General features: G+C 38.3%; 1 protein-coding gene across 1 annotated transcript in view; it reads right to left on the bottom strand.

Moving 5' to 3' along the window:
* PRKAR2A (protein kinase cAMP-dependent type II regulatory subunit alpha) overlaps positions 1 to 22,704 on the bottom strand; it is a 59,256-nt gene that overhangs the window by 11,995 nt on the left and 24,557 nt on the right. The window contains exons 3-5 of the mRNA XM_040075944.2: positions 6,423 to 6,475; positions 4,710 to 4,793; positions 3,494 to 3,600 (exon numbers count right to left, since the gene is read on the bottom strand). Coding sequence (XP_039931878.1) covers positions 3,494 to 3,600; positions 4,710 to 4,793; positions 6,423 to 6,475 — 244 coding nt within the window. The remainder of the gene's footprint in view (positions 1 to 3,493; positions 3,601 to 4,709; positions 4,794 to 6,422; positions 6,476 to 22,704) is intronic.

The raw sequence follows: 22,704 nt of genomic DNA, 5'->3' as shown, positions 1-22,704 counted from the left end.
ACTGTTCACCTGCTACTATAGGTTTGTCTCAACTTCAGCTTCAGGGTATGTGTATATCATAACCCCAAGATGCTCTAAACCAGCTGATATCTAGCCAAGATCTATGAACACATGAAGAGGAAATGTCCAGCCACCAAGAATTCCTTGCACTTGGCTCATATTCAGCTGTAACCTGTTCCAATTCAAAAGGCCTCCCATGCCCAGTTCTCCATGAGGCACACTTCCTACGCTATAATCAAGTTAAGAGTATTCCAAAATCTACCAAGAATCGAAAGATTACTCTGATGAAGTGCAGGTACAAGTACAGCAAGTCAGAACTTAAGACACAAATCTGCATCAAACTGCACCACAGAAACTGCCTATAAAAAAAAAAAAAAAGCTGTGCACAGAAAGGTAGCCCTTTGCAAGTCAAACAAATATCTGTTACACCTTCAGGACTGTCATGCTTGGGGCTTTAACGAATAATTAAAAAATACAGTCGGAGTAGGCTTGATTAATTCTTAGCTATGGCAACAGAGACTGTTCAGGGACTACCCACTGGCCTAAGACACTTCACAAAATGTATCATGTCCAGGAGAAAAGCAGGTAGGGAACACCTTCCTGGCTTTAAGCAGCTGAATACATGTGTAATTTTCCTGATGAATTTGGATCTTTGTCAAAAGAAATGGTATTATATCCCACAGCAACACTAGGCATATAAGGAAAAAAAGAAAATTAATGACCAGAAATGGAACTAAGTGAGGAAGGACAGCACATGAGATTGCAGAACAATGCTACCAGACACCTTATACTCTACTGCTTACTCACGCCTAGGAGAGTAAGAAACCAGCAGCATACTAAAAGTAAACTAGAAAAGGATTAGTGGTGATGGAAAGTGTCACTAATTCTTGTAATGTCTGATATCTCTTTAATGACTCTCTGAGAGGCACCCAGAGGCAACAATCTTCAGAGTTCTTTATTTGATCTGGAAGAGCCAGATGTGAACACCTTAAGCAAAAGCAACAACAACTTGTTCCCATCCTTCATCCTGAAAGTCACTTACTAGTGCCATTTATTTCCACGTAACTACAGCCACGTAACCTTCAGCCAAGCATTCAGCTGTCTTTGGCCCAAGGACTAAACTGGTGATGCAATACTGGGTGACCTTGGCTCAGCTTTACTGAGAAAACTGTTGCTGAGCTGTGAGAGAGTCCATGAGCTAAAGCCCTCCAAGATAAGAAGAATAAAAAACAGACTGAAGTGTAATTGTTGAGATGGTAATCACTACGAGCCCAAGGACTCAAGTGAAAAGTACTGACATGAAAAAATGTAAAACCCTCAGGCAAACAAACAAAAAAAAAAAAAGTGAAAAAGCAGAAGAGGGCAGACTGTGGATCGGTCTGCGCCAAGAGGCAGCAGAGGCCAATGCTGCCCCTCCTGAGTGATGACTGCTCAGTCAGCACAGAGCCAGCAGGTGCCTCCTCAGCAGTGCTAAGTGTCCCATGTTCAGCCATGCAACACATCCCCCTAAGCTCTCCCCTCCAATGCAGAGGGCACTGAACACCTGCTGCACCCTCAGCTTGTACCTCCCCTGCCTGCTGCCCCTCTGTGCATGGTGAAAGACACTCGGACATGAGCCATCTGGTGAGGAAGTACTGCAAGCAGAAGACCTTAGGAAAAAAAAGCCTGTGCCACAACACAAAGTCACTGTTCATTTAGACAGAGAGAAACTAATCCTCAGGAATATTTAGGCATTAATTACTTGAGAGAAACAAGACATGCCTACTCGTGAAAGAGCCAGAGTCCTCTGAACTTGCACTTGCAAGTAAGTGGAAATATTACAGTTTTCCATAAGGACCAGTATTCTGCTATTCTTCTGCGTGAAAAAATAAGTGGGTGGGAGGTGGAGGAAGACTGGAAAGGGAGAAAGGACTGAAAATTCCTAACTGCAGAAGTTGTTCCTAATCCAAATAGCCAACAAAAGGGTTGCAGCCAAGTTACTGTTCACAGCAAAGGCTGCCATGGTGTCACTAGACAACACCAAGTTTAATTTCCTTCACTGTACAACTTTTCTGCCACATACTTGGGAATAAAACAAAACAAAAACCTAAAAGCCTGAAACCTTCCACCACAACTATCTCTTGACAGAAGAAAACTTGTGGAATAACATTACATCGGTAGAACAGAGACCATAAAAACATTTACCTGAGTATCTAAGGTAAAGTTCCACTTCACTTTTTCATTTTAGGTTAAAACTCATAGCAAAGAGCTTTTAATAAGCAGCAGGGTAAGAGTCTTGCACAGAAATGCATCAAGATAGGCAGATGGTACCTAACATTTCTGAGAGGTTCCCAAACCAAGTTTAAGTTTCCCGAAAATCAGGAAGCACTGCTCTGCTTCAGAAAGATCAGAACTGATCTTTGCAGAGCTGGTGGCACTGGCTCCCACAAGGTCTTATCTGCAGTACCTTACTCTTATCTGTAACAGCCTGATCTCTCTGGTGAATATGGCAAGAGAAGGAACTTGGCCAGCCTAGCCAAAGACACGGAACTGGATTGAGGGAGAGCAGTTGAGGAAGAAAACGGAGTGTAGAAATGGGGCACTGGTTGAGGCTAATGCACTGGTATAGCAGAGGACAGGGAACAGGCATATGGTCAGAATATATTTGATGTAGACTTATGTTCTGTAATTTCACTAACCAGAAAGGGAATGTCCTTAAAATGAACAAGAATCACCTCCAACGAACTATTTCTAACCTAGAAATTCTTTTGCAGTTCAAAAGGCAACAACCTGTCTTGAAGAATTGCTTTGAAAGCATTTCATACAATATTAATGGTGCCATTATTTCAGTGATAAACAAGATAACAGTGCAACAGAAAAGCAGTTTGCTAAGATCATGTTCCTACAGACATTTATAAATCACTCAGTAATATTCTGTGTAATATTACAGTTTTGCAGAAGTAAATAAATCCATGTTCTTAATTACTCTTTGGATATAGTTATTCAAAGCAACATTAGCCATATTTTTTTTCCAAAAGGGTAGAAGATACTCAGAATGTCCATGCACACATGTATGTATTATATGCCTGTTACACATATACGTGATACCCAAAATTACAATGTGAATTTGCTTGATGGAAGAAATTCCAAAATGGCACCTCAAACTCTGCAAATACAAATCAAACTAACAGAGGCTAACTCTCTCTGAAGTCAGACATCAAAACTAATTGAATAAAGTCCAGGTTTTTATTTCCTATATTCTCCTTCCTGAAAATAATCTCCTACCCATTCCCATAGAGCTACTTCTGCTGCTTTTCCCCCAGAAAAAAATATAACCTGGTCTAGAGACAACATGTAATATGGCTGGTTTTAAGCCGTGCTTATGGTGGTAGGCACAAAAACCAAACAGAACAAATAATTTTCCTTCCGAAACTTTCCTGCCGTAAATATTCCCTGCCATTTCTAAGAAGCTGAAAAGAAACATCCTCTGCATTTCATAGGCACAGCTGCTTACCGCTCAATGACATAGAAGTTATCTCCATCATCACCTTGGTCAATCACATGTTCCTGAGGTTTCACCTTCCTCTCAAACATGGCATCAAGGACCTGAGACAGCTGCTCCTAGAAAACAAACGAGGGGGACGAGGGGAACCCAACTATCAGAAAACACACCTTAGCATTACTGCTGGACAAAGGTGAGTTCGTTTCATTTGGTCTGGATAGTGAACTGGAACATGCACCACACTTTTGTACATTTTACTGTACAAAAATACAAATAATGCTGATATTACATGTTGATTTCCACTAGCAGCTCACTCTTTTCCAGCTTATTAAAAGAAGTTCAATAATGCAGACAACCAGACTTGTAGCACAGAAAAGCCATTATCTCAAGTTTATGTCCAAACGGTTCCATTTTCACACACCATTTCAGTGCCAAAGCACACACGTTTGGTATAATCTGACACAGCTTCACTGCAATGGACACACATCAATTCATATCAACAGTACATGTATTTCATTGTATGTCTAGAAATAGCGCCGTGATCCATTAGTAAATTATCTGTGCTGTCATTATCTTAGAGCCCCAGTCATGATCAGGACTATACTGAACAAGATTCTCCATAGACTTATTTCCCTGGATAGTCTGTTGTCCCAGAGAAGCTGCAATTCTAGCCCCAGACGAGACAGGACAGGTACAGATGTGGAGCCCACAGAGTAAATGGGATAATGCTGGTCTGCACAGCAGGCTCCAGCTGGATTTCCCTGTTGAGCCACAACTAAAACTTCCTTTTTTTGCAAGCAGCACAGACAGGAAAACTGTGAAAGCCAAGAAAGATGACACCATATAAATGCCTTGCCTTGATGCTGACCTGCTTTACCATCTTTGCTATTCCCAAGCCCATTAACAATATACTTTCGTTGCATTTTCAATGACCAGATGTTCAAAGTTGAAGATGCAGATCACAGCTGAGTTTCTAAAAATACACTGCACGAACACACACGCCAGTCTTCAAGCTGCTGATACACTTGAAATATTTACTGTGCTCCTGAAGTTGGGAATTACCATTGCAGTATCTCTTGGCACCACTACACTGAAAATATTCTTTCTCTTTTAAACAGAATCCTATTTTCTTGTCTTTAAAAACTGCGTGTGTAAAAATTTTTAAATCATATTAACTGTATATAACAAAAAATTAACTCCATTTAAGATTTCCTTAAAATGCTGTTACCTGATCTAGATTTTTGAAGAGCAGGATATCTTTACACGCTTCCTGCAGTCTGCATCGCTGCTCATCAGTTTTTGGATGAACTACCTTTAAAACAAAGTAGAACAGAATAGTCATGACAACAAAGAAATATGATTACAGACTAAACCTTCACTTCAGCATGAAAAAGCAGAACACAATTGAAGTGCCAAAAGTATACAGTCCTTTTTTGTTGTTTGCATAAACAGTATTTATATAAACATACAATGCAAGTAGAATGAAAGACACATAAGAAAAATATTATGCTGACAATTAACATATGAAAAACAACACTGAAGAAAGGCAAGAAAGAAGAGGATGCCTTTTCTATTCCCTTCCCTTCTAACGCAGCCATAGCCACAGTCAAAGCCTGAACATATGAAACAGAGGAAGAAGTGAGGAATTTTCCTTCCAAACTCTGGCTGTATTAATCCCAGTATAATTACTGTCGGCACACAGACAGTTTATATCCTATATGATACATATGAGTCTCAGGCCATCCAATAAGAAATTACAGAATAACCATGTTTTTTTCCTAACATAATTACTTAAATAAAAGCTTTGTTGTTTGAGATATTTTGTTACTTCCTTGCATTTATAAACATCAGATTAAAGGAACCAATACTCATACTGTATCATGAAAATGTTTATATATGTGCTTTTAAGGGGCGAACTATGAAAATATATTAAAAAATTAATTACCTGAAATGCGCAACATTAACATTTCTTATTTATGGAATAAGAAGGATTCCAAAAAACAGTCATATCAGTAGGCATTTCTAAAAAGTTATTTCCCAAAGTTAAACATGTCTCAGACCCTTGTTTTAAAAGAAAACAGAATATTGAATCATCAGTCAAGAAAATTAAGACTTTTGATGGAATAAATGTGTCCGAGTTTACAAACATTTGGATAAAACAGACACACTAATAGTTGTTTTTTCTTTCTATAGCATATAAAAATTATTTACGAAACATATTTATTAAGGATCTCTTCTTTTTTAAGAGAAATCATATTAGACTTAGATTTTTCATTGCAGAAATGTAAGCATCCTTGCAATGGAATCTGGAAAGGAACACCAGAAGTCCAGGGAAAAAAAAAAAAACCACTGATTCTCACCAACCAGGCTACAAGATTTGATCACACAGAAACCCACCTCCAAAGAAATACAATTACAGTATCGGGATTTGCAATTCCTAGAAATTCCCAACTCTCAAGAACAAGAGAAAAAACAGGTGGCTGCAAAATTAAAATATTTCAACCAAGCATTTCTCCTATCCAGGCAGAACTGCTCTGACAAGAAAGACAGTAAAAAGCATGTGAGGAATTTTAAGCACCCATGAAGAAACAGCTGTGGTAAAGCTTAACTAATTCTTCTCAACAGCATCTACAATCTAGGAATTGCCTCAACAAGCCTTTAAGAGAATTAAGAAAGGAAAAGAGCTTAAATTTTTAAAAAATGTTAGACTTAAGCACAGCTCTTGAACCCTTTGAAGTAAAACTGTATTAAAGCTGTAGTGACTAAAACAGTCCATGAGACAAAGCAGCTCTAAATTTCGAAGCAATGTCACTTTGCCGGTGTCACCACGCCATGTTCAGCACAAAAAGCACAAGTGGTAAGAAAAGGCAATGTACATCTGTCTGTCAATCTGTAGAGAGAACCTCAGCCAAATCACATGGAGTGATTCCCTCACTCTTACCCTTTGCTCTGTGTCTTCTTCCTCTTCATCTGGATTGAAAGCTTCAGCACAAACTTGCAAGAAAAAGAGAGAGGAAATAAGTAAAAAGAAGTGATTACATCAGAACAGCAAACAAATCAGTTTAAATACATTTCTTCTATTTTCCTACAGGAAAAACAAAATCACTTTTCATTTTGTCATTATAGCATCAGAGGCTCAAATCCTGGCTGTTCTCTGAGCAGGCATAGCATGGCTGTTCTCAGACTCCTGTAAAAAGTCTGAATTATTAAATAATCTTGCCTAGGAAGTACTCCAGCATGAATACAGATTTGCTTTCAACTGGTATCAAAGCATAACAATCTCCATTCAGATTAATTTACAAGCATCTTCTCAAAAAGGCAGGGGAAAAATACTGCTGCTTCACTGCTTTGTTCTTTGCAGTGCAAAGTACAGAGCAAAACACTGAGAAAAAGGAGAACAAGGAAGAATGAGGCACTCGCTCTACCTCAACTCTGATTTGCAGGTGAGTATCTATATTTTGGGAGGTTTTTTGATACAGAGAAATCATGTTTTCACAGAAATCAACCTGGGAAATTAACAATCAGCTTCCCCATAGTACAGTCTAAGAAAAAAACAGCACTTAGTCCCATCGCCCACAGGTTCCTCCATCTTACTACATTTTAACCAAATTAACTGGTGACACAAAAACAACTCTAAAATTTACAGAGTCATTTTTTTCAAAAGGATGAGAACAACTGTGGAAAACTACACACTATAGTGCATTGGGGCAAGGCTCTGCCAAACATGTCATTATACCTACAGGATCTACTGAAAGAGAGGCAATAATGCAGAGCTGCTGAAATTTCAAACCATTTTTGTTCAGCTTTAATTCTTCAGAAAAGGCTTATCTTCAGTTATCGTCACAATTACATTATTGCACAGTTTTACAATACTACACACAGACACTTTGGCTGCCAAAAGCCCACAGTTCTAGCTCAGATTTTCTTACTAATTCGTGGACATCACCAGTTCTTGCATGTCAAAGTGATCTGCACACCCTAACCACCTGTACAGTCAAGGAGAGTGAGAGTCAGTGCTGTCTCCATCTAGCTGTGCTCTTACTTTAATACAGGTGGGTCTCACTTCTGAGGTTATACATTACTTATAAAATTTTACAAGGAAACATAGACAAGTATTTTCCTTTGTACTTTATCCTGCATCCTGACAATAGTGAAGACTTGGCAGAATGCCCAGAGGCTCACTGCAAGGACATCTAACTGCTGAATGGACTGAGGAAGTATAAATAAAAATCCAGAAAGTCTAGAATTCGGCAACTTGTAAATACTTCCAAAATGCACACATGCTTATTGACCCTGTCACTGTACATTCAACAGGACTATAAAAATGCAAAACTCTAGTATAATTCACTAGGAAAGATTGGGTTTGTGTGTCTTGGGTTTGGTTGTGGTTTTGGTTTTATTTGTGTGTGTGTTTTTGTTTGGTTTTTTTGGGGGGGAGGGGGAGGGTTTGGGGTTTTCTCCCTCCCTACCTAATAGATGCAAGTCTTTCCTAGGAAATTGGATTTTAATTCCTTTTTTTTCCTGGAGAGAGTGAGGAGACTCAAATACAGTAATGAGCATTCCACTTACCAAACCACAATGTAAAAATGCAATCATATAATCGTTAGGCATCAGGCATTTAGAGAGTAAGTATTTCTCACACAATAAACCTGTTTAACAATACTGAAGCAGTGTATTGACAGTGCACCTACCACACACATGGTTTTAGTTTAGCAGAACCACCCACACTTAGGGCAGATAGTCAACAAAGGATAAACAGCTGAAAAAAAGTATAGTCCAGAGTCCAAAGATGACTGGTTTATGGGAAGGTGGATGCCTACAAAGCTACAGAACTTGGACTGATAGGCTGGTCCACTTAATATGCAACACAGAGGCACTAACAAAGAGAACATGATTAACATTTTGGTGTGAAAGCTTTCCTCCTCCTTCCATTTTACAGTAAAGATCAAAGTCTATTGTGAAATCTTTGGATTTTCTAATAAGAACAGTTACTAAGAAGAAAGGCTCCGTGGTTTAAACAGTATGGTGAAATTGGAGGTAATTAACTCTCTTCATTTTTTACAACCATGTATCTTATGAGTAATTGGAGTTCAATTCTCTATTAAACACAATATTATATACTATAAATGCACTGCCATACATTTCTGAAAGTACCTGGTGTATAAGCACGTTCAAGTCACATATCTATGAATTCAGAGATCACTGTACCACTATATTATTCTATCATTCAAATTTTAGTATTAAGCTGCAAATTTGATTTTGTTCCTACCTCAGCTGCAGGGAAGCTATTGCTAAAAATGCTTCCGAATTCTTCAAGATTTCATTGGGAAAACAAGTTTTATTACCGCAGCCAAAACTAGAGAATCAGACCAAAACTTTATCTTAAAACACGCATCAAAGCAACACAGACATCTACAATTTCAGTATGAAACGGCTTTGGTTAAGGTTTGTAAATGTAGGTTTCCCCTATTTCATCTTGCCAGTAAGGGTGAAAACAGCTCCCAAAGCCCACCAAGGATACAGACTAGGACATTGTGTCCTTCCCTTACATATGGAAATAATTTCTGTAATACCCATGAATGGGCACCACAGAAATGCAATAAAAACATGGCAAAATACCACTTATTCCCATGCTGTCACACAGAATGCCTTCCTATTATACTTTTCATTCTTCAACCTCCTGCTGGGATTTCTTTTTCCATGGAGAAGAGTAGGCCAGACATTTTGACTTTGACCTTTGGACAGCTCTGATTGACAGGACTTCACTTGCACACAGATCTGTAACACTTAATGTAACATTATCTGTTGTGGTATGCTTAAAAAATGGGAAAGACACAAAATTCTCAAGCTTAATTAATATTGTGAAATGCTGGAAAGCCAACAGAAAGCTTTTCAGCCTACTCATAACAACCAACAATATTTTCCAAATACTTTAAAACATGACTAATGAAAAGAAAAAGACACACTACATCAAACTGATCCCATGTTTTATGGTGTAGTATTATGTCCAATTGTTCTTTCCACTACTTTTAATTGGTAGGTCTCTTGGGAAGTCCTGTGTGTCAGCCTTACCTTCAAAATGTTTCATGTTATCTGTGCCGCTCTGCTATTCTTCTGGCTGTAAAGGACTCCTATAACCACCCTAAACTCTGCCAATCCCTGCCAGAAATCTAGAGAATTTTGGGATTCCTGAAGATTATTCATTTGTGTGTTACATTATAGCCAGTCCTAATGAAAAAACATCTCATCTTTCATCTTGACAGGGCAAAAACATCCCTGACCCATTATTTTACACACAACTGAATTCAGATATTAACTATTTAAGTGTCCCAACAATACAGACACTCCGAGGCAAGCTTACTCTCACAAGATTCTCCTGAAAAGTGCTGTTTTTCAGACTCCTTGCAATGGCAGTTGGAAGGGATCTTGCTCTGATGGTCATCCACTCTAACCCACCCCTCCAAGGGAAGCTATTTGGAATTGAGGGTGAGTTTAGGGCTGACCTGGAAACCTTCTGGAGCAAAGACCGCACATTTCTCTGCTAAACTGCTCCAACACCTTCAGGGGAAGAAGTTTTCTTAGCGTGCAACCTAAAGCTCACCAGTATCGTCATATAATCTGCAGTGACTTCTGAAATCACACCTTGCCTAGCTGAGATTTCCAAGCACAACTCTGCCCTTCAGCAAGTGCTGAGCAAGAATCCATCAGTGGAAGTTACACAGCAGTGTGACACATCCACAGCTCTATCAGCTCACACCATGCAGGCCAAGCTTCCTTCCAAATCCACCCATCCCGAGTTCAAATAGCTTCAGAACATAAAAAACAGTTTTCAATTTTATGAAGCTTTGAGATAAAAAGAAATTCAAGCTTTTATCCTACCATCTACATTTAGTCTCTCTTAGCTTCTGCAGCTCTCATGCTGCACCTTCTTTGGCTTTCAAGAACATCTGTTAACACTTCTGAAGGCTCAGAAATGATACAGCTCCATCGCTGCTTTGTTATGCAGGTGACAGAATCTGAAAGCAACCGAGATCTCTGTAGTTGCAGCAATGACATCAGCAGTGGATGGGTGAGGGGGAAGCAAGGGGTGGGGAGAGAAGAAGTAGCAAGACAAGTTTGCCAGTACAAACACCACCTTTATTTATGCAAGTTTTAATCACTCTCAAGGTAGTATTTTTCTACAAAATATGTGTTTTGTCAAGATCAAAGTCCTTGCACTCTATGCAAATCTGTATGCAAATAACAGTTGAGCATTTAGGTCTGGCAAGTTGATAGAGCCTCCAAGAGCAAGGCACACCATCCCTGTCCCTGAGAGATCACTGTTTTTTTCAAAATAACAACCAAGAGGCTGATGCCTGAACGCCTTCAAACACAGACAAAAGAAGGGAATTTAAGTTCTATGTTTTATGTAAGGTGAATGCATTATTAATATTCCTGTTGGTACTGAAACAAGTAGCAAATACATGCCCTGTCATACTCCCTTTTCAATTTTGGATCCCACCTTCTGCACTGCAGAGTGAAATCCTATTCACTCTTTCTCACTTATGAGGATGCATCACTTCCAGCTGATCCTATCAGACGCATTAATAAAAATCCACTCAGAGCAGCACATGTAGAACCACTTTCCCAGCTATTTATTCAGATGAGTAATCTTAAACTATGTTTAAGGCAGTGTTCTTTGCATTTAAGTTTGTCAAAGCTTCAAGCATTTTTAAGTCTGTCCCTCAAGGGACAGATGCATAGCCTCTTCTGGGAGCACTATGCCAGCTGGAAGATGACCACTTCCAGTGGCTTGTCATTCCCTCTGACAAGCTGCACTTCCAAACGATGCAGTCAGATGAATTAGGAAGCTTGAACAGCACTTACGCACAGGTCTTTGCTGGCACAGCTAAATGTGACATTCCACACTTGGGAAACAACTTCAAGTTTCCTCTCACTTCTGTTGCTGGCTAGCTCAGAACCTTTTGGTTTAGAAATTGCACTTTGTTTCTCAAGTGAAAGCTCTCACCATGTCAAAGCAGACGACAGATTCATACCTCGATCCAGCAAGTGGGAAACAGAACCTGCAACCACTTGCGCCACCTGAACCATTTTCACATTTATGACAGCCGGAAAGAAAAGCAACACTGAAACGCCCAAAGAACAGTTAATATGTGCAAGAAAATCAGCTGCTCCAGCCTTCAACTCACCAGAGAGAACTGACTGAAATCAAGGGTAATTTTTTCTTTGTTAAAACCAACATTGTTGCATCAGTCCAAAACTCAGATCTTGGGTCTTAAAAGGCTTTCACTTTATCTGCTACATGGCAATCTCCAGATGCAGAATAGCTCACCGCAGTACCACCTCCTGATTTCACTCTTAATTCTCATAGAGGCATAACTGAGACATGATTTACCAGGACTTGAGCAAAAAACACCTCATCAAAACCTTTGTCAAATACCAAAGCAGAATATTCAAACATGCAACCACTTGCACGGCCATAAATGTCAAATCAAGTATACATTTTTTTTTTTTTCAGTGGAGAAATAGTTAGAAAATATTCATTTCAGGGGGAAAGGAAAAGAAGGGGGTTTTGGTCCTTGAATCAGCTTCAAACGTCATTTAAATTTAAAGGCAAACTAAATCAAGTTGGTTTTTCACAGGCAGAGTCACAAGCAGACTTCTGTGTTACAGATTAACTACAAAGGCACTCAGACTCAGCATGGCTGTACCAAACCAGCTCTGTCCAGTCAGCATTACAGGTCCAGGCACACTCCACACTTGGTTCCAAAGCCTGCTCAGGCTGAAAAGCTGCACAGATCACTTTGTCAGGAAAAGGAGCCTGTGAGACCCTAAAATCCTGCACTGTTTCACCTTGCTCTGCAGAAAGCCACCATTGCCTCTCTTGCACAACAGGTTGAAGTGTTCACCTGGCTCTACCCAAAGTCTTGCTTACAGCCCAGAGTCAACCTGAAAATGCCCAGCTCTGATGTGGACATTGCCTATGTTCCTCAAGGTCCATTACTTTAACAGAGTAGCAAAATGGAGATCCAAGGTAGAGCTTGGAGAGACCCCACTCTAGTTCACAGTTGGATAAACACTTTTGCCAAGAGAAGTGCATGATGTGTTACAATGCTTGCTAACCTTGCTTTTAGAAATCTTTGATAACCATTTCCTCACTATAATGATGCACTTTCCAACAGCATTATCTAAATCAGCCTTCTCCAGCTTCTTCTCTCTCCATCAAAAGCGAAACGCAACAGTTCCGGCGACGATGGCTTGTGACAAAACTGAAACACCATTGTCACACACTCCCACTTCGTATTACTTTTCAGTAACAAGTTCAGAACAGACTGCACAATCAATTATAAATGCCACCTTTTATGATAATGGGGCTTTTTTTCTTCGCAGGAAATCCAACTTTACATGCACAGACATCTTTTCTCCCAAGATGCGTAAGTACAGGCAACATAATAAGCCCTTTAAAATTATGACAATTAGTTGACAACTACTTCCGTATGTGCATTTGCTTTATATATTTTGAATATTGCAGTTTTCAAATATTCTTATTACATCCATACAGATTAATAAAAATCTGGTTTTAAATGTTTCCTTAAAAAACAGATTCTTTTATCATCAGATGTATAGTAAAACAACTGTGATAATGCCTTATGGCAGAATAGCCATTAAATTTATTTTTTTTCTCTTACTACAGCAAGATTTGGCAAAGTATTTAAAATTACATCTCCCTAGAGGCAAACGAGAACTTTCATGATTAAAGAACTAGAATAATAAACGGAAAGTAAATAATCACAGTCTCTTTTAGATTCGTATCTTTACACACATATAAAGAAAGCATTACAAGCAGACAATACTGCTCCAAATAGATTTTAAAGACAAGCACAAAGCACTTTTAACAAGATACAATGTGTTCCAACTTAATTATTATTCCTAGGTAGGCTTTGTTCAGGGTTGTTTTTTTCATTTTGTTTTGCTTAACCCCTTCTGCAACCTGCAGGATGTGGCCTGGGAAGCAGCCCCAGGTTAAGTGACTCAGGGACACAGCACCAGACAAACCACAGACCAAAGGCTTCACAGCCCCTGGCAATCTGTTAGGAATCTGCTCCAGGGATCTGTTAGGAAAAGACATTCCCTATCAAACTATGAGGCAACTTGTTGGGGGTCTTCCTGAACTGCAACAAAACTTCAGAAGACAATCCTCGGCTTGTATATCTTTATTTAAATCCTTCTTCAGTTAAATCTTCCTCCTACTCAGGGGCAATTAAAACAAAAAACTTGTGCCAATGTAGGGCTGGAGACAGAATTCTCCTAAGCACTTCTCCCACCTCTCTGGCATAACCAAATGAACAAGACATTTGCCTTTTTTTTTTTTTTTTTTTTAACCTAAACCAACAGCTGTGTATCATTTTATTCGCTTCATATAGTTGCCTATTTAACTATATCAAGGCATGACTTTTACTTAATGCCCTTATATATGGGTTATGCCAAATGTTTTCGTTTATCCTTCCACTCTGCATGCTCACACATTGAAGGGTTATACTCTCTCACCTCAATGAAGCCACAAGCTGCAGGAGAATAATGATAAACTTGTAAGGTTATAATTCCTAGACTATAATTTTTGACAATTTGAAAATTTACAGTTTCCAGAGGACCCATGATGAAAGCACTCTGGTGATAAAATAAACACTCTGCAAGTCTCGCCTGTACAGCTGGAGGAGCCAAGGGACAATATCGCCTGATTTCACAGAATCATCTGCTAACTAAGCCACACCTGGGACTTCTGCACTTTGGGCTTCCAGCTCTCAATTCACAACAAGAGAGCCCAGCATCCCATCAAACACTGGTGTGCTCTGGGACTGCAGTAGGAAGTAAGTTTGCATCAAAATTAAAACAACAAAAATACTTCCATCATGGTAGAGGACTAACAAAAATAAGAAAGTTTTCCGTGTGGCTGATCATAGGAGAAAACAGCTCCGACACAGTAACTACCAAAAGCAAAATACTGCTCTTTCAATCTTAAAACAGTAATTTACAATTTGCTACTTCTGTTTTCCAGTTTCTTTTACTACATTTAAATAGAAATCTAAAATGGAAGCAGGGTATTTTGGAGTTAGACATTATTCCATGTGGTGAAGCCTGGGAAATTCAAATGAGCAAGCTTTATTCTTGCAAGTTAAGAAATCAGAAGACTGAAATGGATAAACATGCTGCTGACCTTGTTCAAGCCTTGTAAGAGAGCCTTACCGATGAGATAGTCATCCATAAAAAAGGTCTCCTGGAAAACATGATGCTACTACTATTTCAGAGCACACAGATTCACAATTGTCGAAATAAGCCTTCTGCTTGAATGATCTTCTGGTTTAGCCCATCACATAAATCTTAACACATTTCTAAATGTGTTACGTAAGCAAGGCAGATAGAACCAGAAATTCAGCACCAATAATGCTTATGTGCCTGAAACAGTGATACTTTCTCTGAGTTAAAAACAGCACAGAGAATGTTCACTTTCCATTCAGTTTACATCAGAACACCATAAGTTCCAAGAAATGGCTCAAATATATACCTTCCCCCCCCAAAAAGGCATATAGCTTACAGGCTTTTAGTTGCAAACTGTATAAGAAAGAGAGAACTTGGCTGAGAAGTAAAACAGGAAAAGTGTTTTTCCTAGTATAAAAATAAGAAATGTTCTTTCAGTTTACAGATCAAGGCATTTTTGGTTTTATACTTGCAATTCTGCCATATAACTGTTAAACCTGCAGTAAGGCAAATAATATTTTTAAATCACCTTAAGAAAAGTGCAGTAAAGCACTTTTTGCCTTAAAATTTCATTTAGCAATGAAGATTATCCAAATCTTTCTGACATCTGTCACGACTGAGAACCAAAGTACATCAAAGTGTTAGAAGGCACTTCCGAAACCAATTGCATGATATAATTTTCAAAGATTTCTAGACAATGTCCAAATATGTTAAAAACCCCATTATCCTAACTCAAAAACTAGCACCTATTTACCTGTAGCAACAGGGAACAATAAAAAATTAGCATGTCTCGACACAAAAGGATTATGTGCACAGGAATGATGTGGAAGCCCCCAAGTCCCTGTGCTTGGAAACTACTGCTTCCTTTCCTGGCACGCTGGAAAAGCAGGAAATGTGGGAAGTTAGTGCTGGAATCATGAAGAAAAGCCTGGCAGCTCCCCCCATTCCTGTGCGGCTGCTGAGCAATTCCAATGCCCTGGTGAGCACCAGCCATGGCAAAGGTGTAACTCCTTCACTCATTCATTTCCAGCGCGAGCCAACTCGGAACTTCAACATCTCACTGAATAAATGGATTGTCTTTGCAGGAAATATACACTTGGAGTGGTCAGGCAAAAGAGTAATGTTGGATAGAACTTCATCAGTTGGAACTTTTGTGCCTTACTTATGACAAGTTTTGTGGTTTTCCATTAGAGAAGGTTAGTGAGCTGAAGAAAATTCGGGTCTTTTCTCTCCCAAATTTTGGAGAAACACACACCAAATTGGGAAAAACACACCAAATCAGTTAACTGCTTCGGGCAGCCAAGTACTCACACACAGGCCACCTCCCAAAGTCAAGCACTGATTCAAGTCTCTCTTCAAATGAGAGCTCACAGCAGCTCCTGAGATTGCTTTAGTATTTCCTGTAGTGAGTTTTCATATTGCTATTATATTCTTATAGTGAGTTTTTTCCTATTCTTGCAAATTTTTCTGTTATTTTGGGCTACACACAGACTCAGCAAGGTGTTCTGGTATTAAAAGCTAACAAGTTTCTGAAAGTATATCCTTTCATATTTAAATCAAGTCTGTTTAAACTCTTCTGTTCTCCATGGATGGACTATTCCACCTATTTCATATTTAAACTGAAGTTACAGCAACCTAAACTTGCTTGAGTGTATTAATCAATATAGAAGCGTAACAACTTCTGAGACTGTCTAAAACTTTGAATTAAAACAGGGATGAAGTGCAGTCATATATTCACAAGAAAAATGCAAATCATATCAGAATCTGAGGTCACTCTAAAGATACATCAGAGCACTAAGTTCTGCATTAAGTATAAAGGACCTTTTTTAGCCTGTATTGTGACAGGCATTTTGAGATTTCCTCAGGTGTATTTGACCAATAAACCATGTTGGAATATGTTCATTTGGGATTTAATTTCCATTATAAAAAACCATCCTCAGTTGAAATTCTCTATCACACAAAAAAGAAAAGTTAAATTCCAACCTATCAAAGGGAGAATTAAATTTTATTTCAACAATCAGCTGAAGGCTGATATTTTCAAAAGTATTTATGTATAGAAAGACAGGGACCAACATTTATGCAGGCTTTTTAAAGATCCTTAATGTAAAACAATTAATGGAATTTAATCACTTGCACCTTTTGCTACCTGAATACTTTTGAAAAACTGACCAATAACTGTACTACTTGCTTAAAAATGTGCATAGCTATACTTATGCTCCAAGCTCATAAGAGCTAATTTCAGTTACAACATTTGACTTTGGACAAACAACTTCTAATTTTTATGTGGCACTCTAGCCATGAACTATTATTAAGAAAGAATAAATAAAAAAGATGAAGGATTAATTAATTCTAGCCATGAACTATTATTAAGAAAGAATAAATAAAAAAGATGAAGGATTAATTAATTCTACTCCACTTATGTGCATTAAACAGACTGGATCAGATTTCTCCTGTCCGGGTATTGCACTGACTTAAATTTTAAGTACGGATGCTCACAGTGCTGTATATCTCTTTATATCATTAAAAAAAATCCTACAGAATTGTTCACAACACTGTGAAATCCAATTAATTGCGAAGTCATGACTATTAATTTCCAAAAATAAGCTTTTTATTATTCACTGAATGTCAATCACATGCCAGGAATTTTAAAATAAGTCCCAATATTGCAAACAGAGAAAACAAGCTTTTTTTGTTTAATGAATAATGATTCAGACACTTTCTTACAGGAGAGCACCCACACAATTTATCACCACTTTCATCTGTCATCCCACATGCTTGGCTTTTGCTCGTATCAACATTTTTTAAAATTAATTCTTTTCACTCTAGTTATGATATCAGTTTTGCAATCATTAGGGCTAGCAAAAAATCATAGAAGCTTCAGGTTGTTGATACGGGAAAACTGTGCCATTTGTAAAAATGTGGATTTTTGAACTCAGAAGTCTCTTATCATCTGTTACCTGCCTGAAAATCTTTCAGCAGAAGTTATTATGTCATCAGTGTTGTAAGATGGTGAATAGGCAATATAGGAGTTCATTAAATAGCTTCAGAAACCAGGTCATGATTTTCAAGTCAACCTCTGATAATCAGATAAATACACAGCAAAGACAACAGCACAGAGAAAGTCAGTCATCACTCAGTCTTCCTCCCTTGATGATTTCAAGCGCTGAGATTTTTATCACTGAAGCAGCAGATAGTATTCTGCAAGAGAAAATACTCCAAACAACCTCCCAAGAGAAGCACTGCCTCTTGCTTCATTGCTACTGCTTAGATGCCCTAATTTAACAGGGTCCCAAAACAGTATTTTTTACCAAATACTAACATGTCGTTTGGCAGTAATTAAGAGAAAAGCTTTATTAGAAAATGATTTTTGTTAAAGCTGTCATTTTAAAACACTAAAAGCTACTAAAATAAATTTACTATGCGTAATATTATCATATCCTGACATCTCAACTTGCCAGGGTGTGAAGGAAATGCTGTATTGCACTAGAAAGCACAGAGGAATATCAGACTTTAGCAACATATGTACATTACGAGATGATTGCTCATCTTTGGCAGGAGCCAGACTAATGAAGAGTTCAAGGTAAAGAATCCCCACCACCATCAAAACAGAGAAGAATCAGTGAGTTGGAAGAACCACCAGTCAAGGCCTCTTATAGAAGCTTATGTGGTGAGGAAAGAAAAAGCCAGAAACTGTCAGGGAATATTGATTTATGCATTATTCAAAACACACAATAACTTAAAAAAAAAAAAAAAAACCAAAAAAACAACAAAACAAAACAACACTCCACAACACCATGCCATAGTGTCACATCAGATTGCTAGAGACAGGAGAAACATGAAAAGTACTGATTCTGAACCCGGCATCTGCTGAGGACATTAACAACTGGTAACTGTCAGGGTTCCACACAACGCTAATGTTTGCTATACACAAAGGAAAATGGGATTCAGTAACATTTAGGCAAAATTAACCTCTACACACTAATCCTTTATTCAGCAACCCCAGCTTAGGGGAGGGTTCAGCAGCCAGCTCCAGGCATAGATTTAATCCTTCTCGCTCCACTGAGTCTCTGCTGAAAGCTGCCCCACCAAAAGGACCAACTGAGGCAAGTCTTGCTCATTTGATTATTTTTTGTATTAACATGAAAACAGGCACAGATCCTGACAGTCATGTTACTATTAAGGAAATAACTATTATATATTGCTTCCCTAGATTATATAGGTAAATTACTCTGCTTATAGTTGTTAAATGTAAAACCTGTAATCTCATCCCACGAAGGCCAAAGGAAGGCTCATGAGGGAGTACGGGCATATGCAGAAGAGATATATTATACCAGGCCACTCAGATAAACAGAAATAATTGTAGAAGAAGGATGAAAAGCTTTAGTGACACATGTAGGGTACGGGTGTCATTTTGTCAGATTTTCCTACCCCAAGAAGAAATCAGTCTGCTGGAGAGTGGGTGTTCTGTGGAATGAATCAAAAGCGTCTAGAAATGGCATTACAGAAATCTATCGAAAAACTTAACTTTTCTGAAAAATGCTAAACCTAAAAGAGGAGAAACTATGCACAAGAGAGACTCTAGTGGGCGTCACACTCTTCCTTCCAAAAACACAATTAACTTTTCATTCATATCCTGCCAGGAGCAAAATTCTCCTCAGTGTTATGTACCAGTTGTTATAGTGTTATGTTATGTTATAGGGACTAACATTAATGCTTTCTTCCTCTAGTTTTGAAAAAGTTTTGATATAATTGAGAAAGGAGGTATCACTGATTTCTGTCACCTCCCTGCACCGTGCAGTCAGACGCCAGCCAAGGGCAGAGATAGTGGCACGATGTTCTGAAGGACACTGAAGGATGCTCTGCAGCCTTCCATTACAGAAATGAAGTGACCAACACAATGAAGTTTGTCAGGAGCCCCTGTGCTTGGAGGAAGATCAAGGAATGTAATGAAACAAGTATTAATTTCAACCCAGTCCAGTTCCTGGGAGGAAGGAATCCGTAAGAGTTTCAGGTCATTCAATCCAAGCCTGGGCAAAGAGAGTCTGCCAACAATCCATAGAACACAGGTTACACTGGCACAAGGCTCACATTTTGCTAACTCAGAGCAGCAGCAAGACAACTGCTCTGCTGGGTAACTAGCACCGAAATTGCATCACAGCCTATGCCACCCTAGAGCTAGGAGGTTTTCAAATTAGTGCGGTGTTTTTTTCCGTTTTAGTTTCTACCATTAATATAGTTTATGATCTCACAAACAGGATTATTTTAATGAAGTCAGCCACCAGCTCAGATACAAATTAGAGCTGACCAACTGTTTGTGTGCACACCACCGATCTCAACACGTTACATGGCCAAACACACCACATACAAGCCAGCAATTCACTAGATTAATTTCTAGGGGAACATCAAGCTCTCATTTCTCCTTCTCCTTCCAAGCATTCCACGGAAAAGGCTGTTTCTCTTCATGAGAACACCACCACTCTGCACTTCTATAAATAATTACATGAACATGATTAGATAAATTCCCCTCTTCCAGGATGACCCTCCTGCACAGTCCATTTTGAGTAAGTCTTAAAGAATGAGAGCTAAATATTTACAAGATTGGCAATATTTGCCCGAACAGTTTAGGTGTTTAACAACTACAAATAAACACCTAAATGAAAATTTAGTAATCATTAGAACAGATTTATTCTATGGGTTTATGTATCTCTGGAATTTGCAATAATGCACCAAGGAAATCATGATCATCCTGTTACCCGTAGGCAACTAATCACAACCAACCAGTAGAAAACACTCCAAGTTTAATATTAATAAATTAATAAAGCAACTAAAAAGAGATTCTCTAACTGCTATGTGTAAGAGAGCATAATAAACACTTGCTAGCCTCCAAGAACACATCTGTAGTTGAATGGTTTTACCAGAACAATCATTAGCCTGTCATAAACTGTATGTAACGCAGATAATCACTTTATCAACTTTTCCTTTAATTAAAATTATATTTTTATTTTTGACCTAGGGAATGAGGACAATGCTGTAATTCCCTAGACAGCAAAATACTTAAGAAGAACAATTCTTGCTTGCATTTTTCTTTAATACATCCCATGCTAGCTTTTAAATTCTCTGTACATCTCTGATTTTGTGCATGTAAATGTTGACAGCAGCAAGCAAATGAGCTCTGCTCTTCACTCCCCTTACAAACACACACTGCACTGGAAACACAGAAATATTGGTTGGACTGACAAGGTTCAACATGGACTAGCAGAAAACTCTTCTGAAAAGAAAAACACAAAAGAATACACTAAATGCAATTACAAAAAAAAAGAATTATGTGCCAGCTTTTCTTCTGTATGGTTTGTTCTGCTTTACCTTATTAGTTAAATCCAGAAACATTTAACTGTTATGCTGAGTAATCCGTAAGGCATTTGGTTTGGTGTTTGCTGTTATTTGTTGGTTGATGAAGACAAAAGCTATCTTACAAAAACTGCAGAATGAAAACTTGCTTAAAACCTAATGCATCTAGCACACAAGCCAAACCAAATTCAGAGCACCAAACCCAGCAAATCAGTAACTGCTTTTATGCATGGGCTTGTAAAATGTGGTTTCCTGTGATGGCAGGGGGCTGAGCTCGCTAACCCAGCAGAGCATGCCAGTCTCATTCCTATGGAGGTCTTGACAGAAACAGCAGGTATGGAGTGAAATAAACCACCCCACCAAACAACCCCCCACCCCACACCAGCAGTTCCTCTGCTTTTCCTGCCAAGAGAAGGAAAACTGCATCTCTTTGTATATACAAGGATGGTGTTTGCATCGCCTCTGCATTCTAACAAATCCCACATTGATCATGACCTATAGAGCGTATACAGAGAGAAAATGGATATTTTTTTATTGTGGAAAGTATTTAACACGCAGCAGTAATATACACATATTCTATTATTGTTTGTCTCCATGACAATTCTAATATGAACTGTAAATTCTGAATTATTCTAGTTCTTCCTGAAGCAGGGGCATTATTAAGTAACTGAAGTCCGCCTTAATTTAATTGCACAAGTTAGCAATTCAATTTTACATTTGCTTTTTAGTTGTTCACATTAACCTTTAGACCCCCTAAATGAGAGAACCTGTTTTTTAACTAAGAGCAGCTCAGTACTGTGTGAGCACCAACATTGCATTGTGGTATTGCAAGGTCGAAAATATTACAAATGCTTTCTCATTAAGGCTTAATTTTTTAATTTTGAAAATAACTCAGCCTTTATTTAAATTTAAATCTGAGATATACTCACTCCTCATTTCTAAGATTCTTCTCCATCACCAGGTCCCAGGATGGATTAGTTTAATTAGCAGAGAAACTGAAGTGTCTTGGACCTCTCCAAATTAAGATACTCTACAATATATGACTTTCAATATTTACTATTAGAGCATCAAATTCGACCACTGAAGATACAGTTTTATGCTACCTGGATTTCTCATGTAATCATATCTCAAAACTACAGCGCTGTCAATTTTTAAGGGTTATGAAATTCTCATTACACTCAGTTAATTGTTTGCAGTGGTATAAATACAATCATATCCTTAATCATATCCAAGCAACCAGTAGAAAAGCAAATGAACTGCATGAGTATAAGGACATTTTACACATAGACATGTACTTATCCTACATTTATTTATATACCATATATATACTTTCAACAATGCCCCACCACAACCAACATACCCAAAAACATGTCAGATTATCTACATGAATTACAAACCGAGTAGACTTGAACTCAGAACTAGAGAGAAAACACTGAATACATTGGCATTTTCATAAAGATGTTTGTCAAATCAGAATCACAACCTTCTGGACCAACTAAACGTTAGTAAAATATTTGAAGACAAAAAAGTACCGCATGCAAAGCTCACACTGCACCGCAAATGTTAAAACAATGCAATACCTTCTCATCTACACATAACATTTTGCTCACATGATACTC

Source organism: Hirundo rustica, chromosome 12 (assembly GCF_015227805.2).
Source record: "Hirundo rustica isolate bHirRus1 chromosome 12, bHirRus1.pri.v3, whole genome shotgun sequence".
NCBI classification, from domain to species: Eukaryota; Metazoa; Chordata; class Aves; order Passeriformes; family Hirundinidae; genus Hirundo; species Hirundo rustica.
The sequence above is the reverse complement of the archived record's forward strand: the minus strand, read 5'-3'. Positions and strand labels throughout refer to the sequence as shown.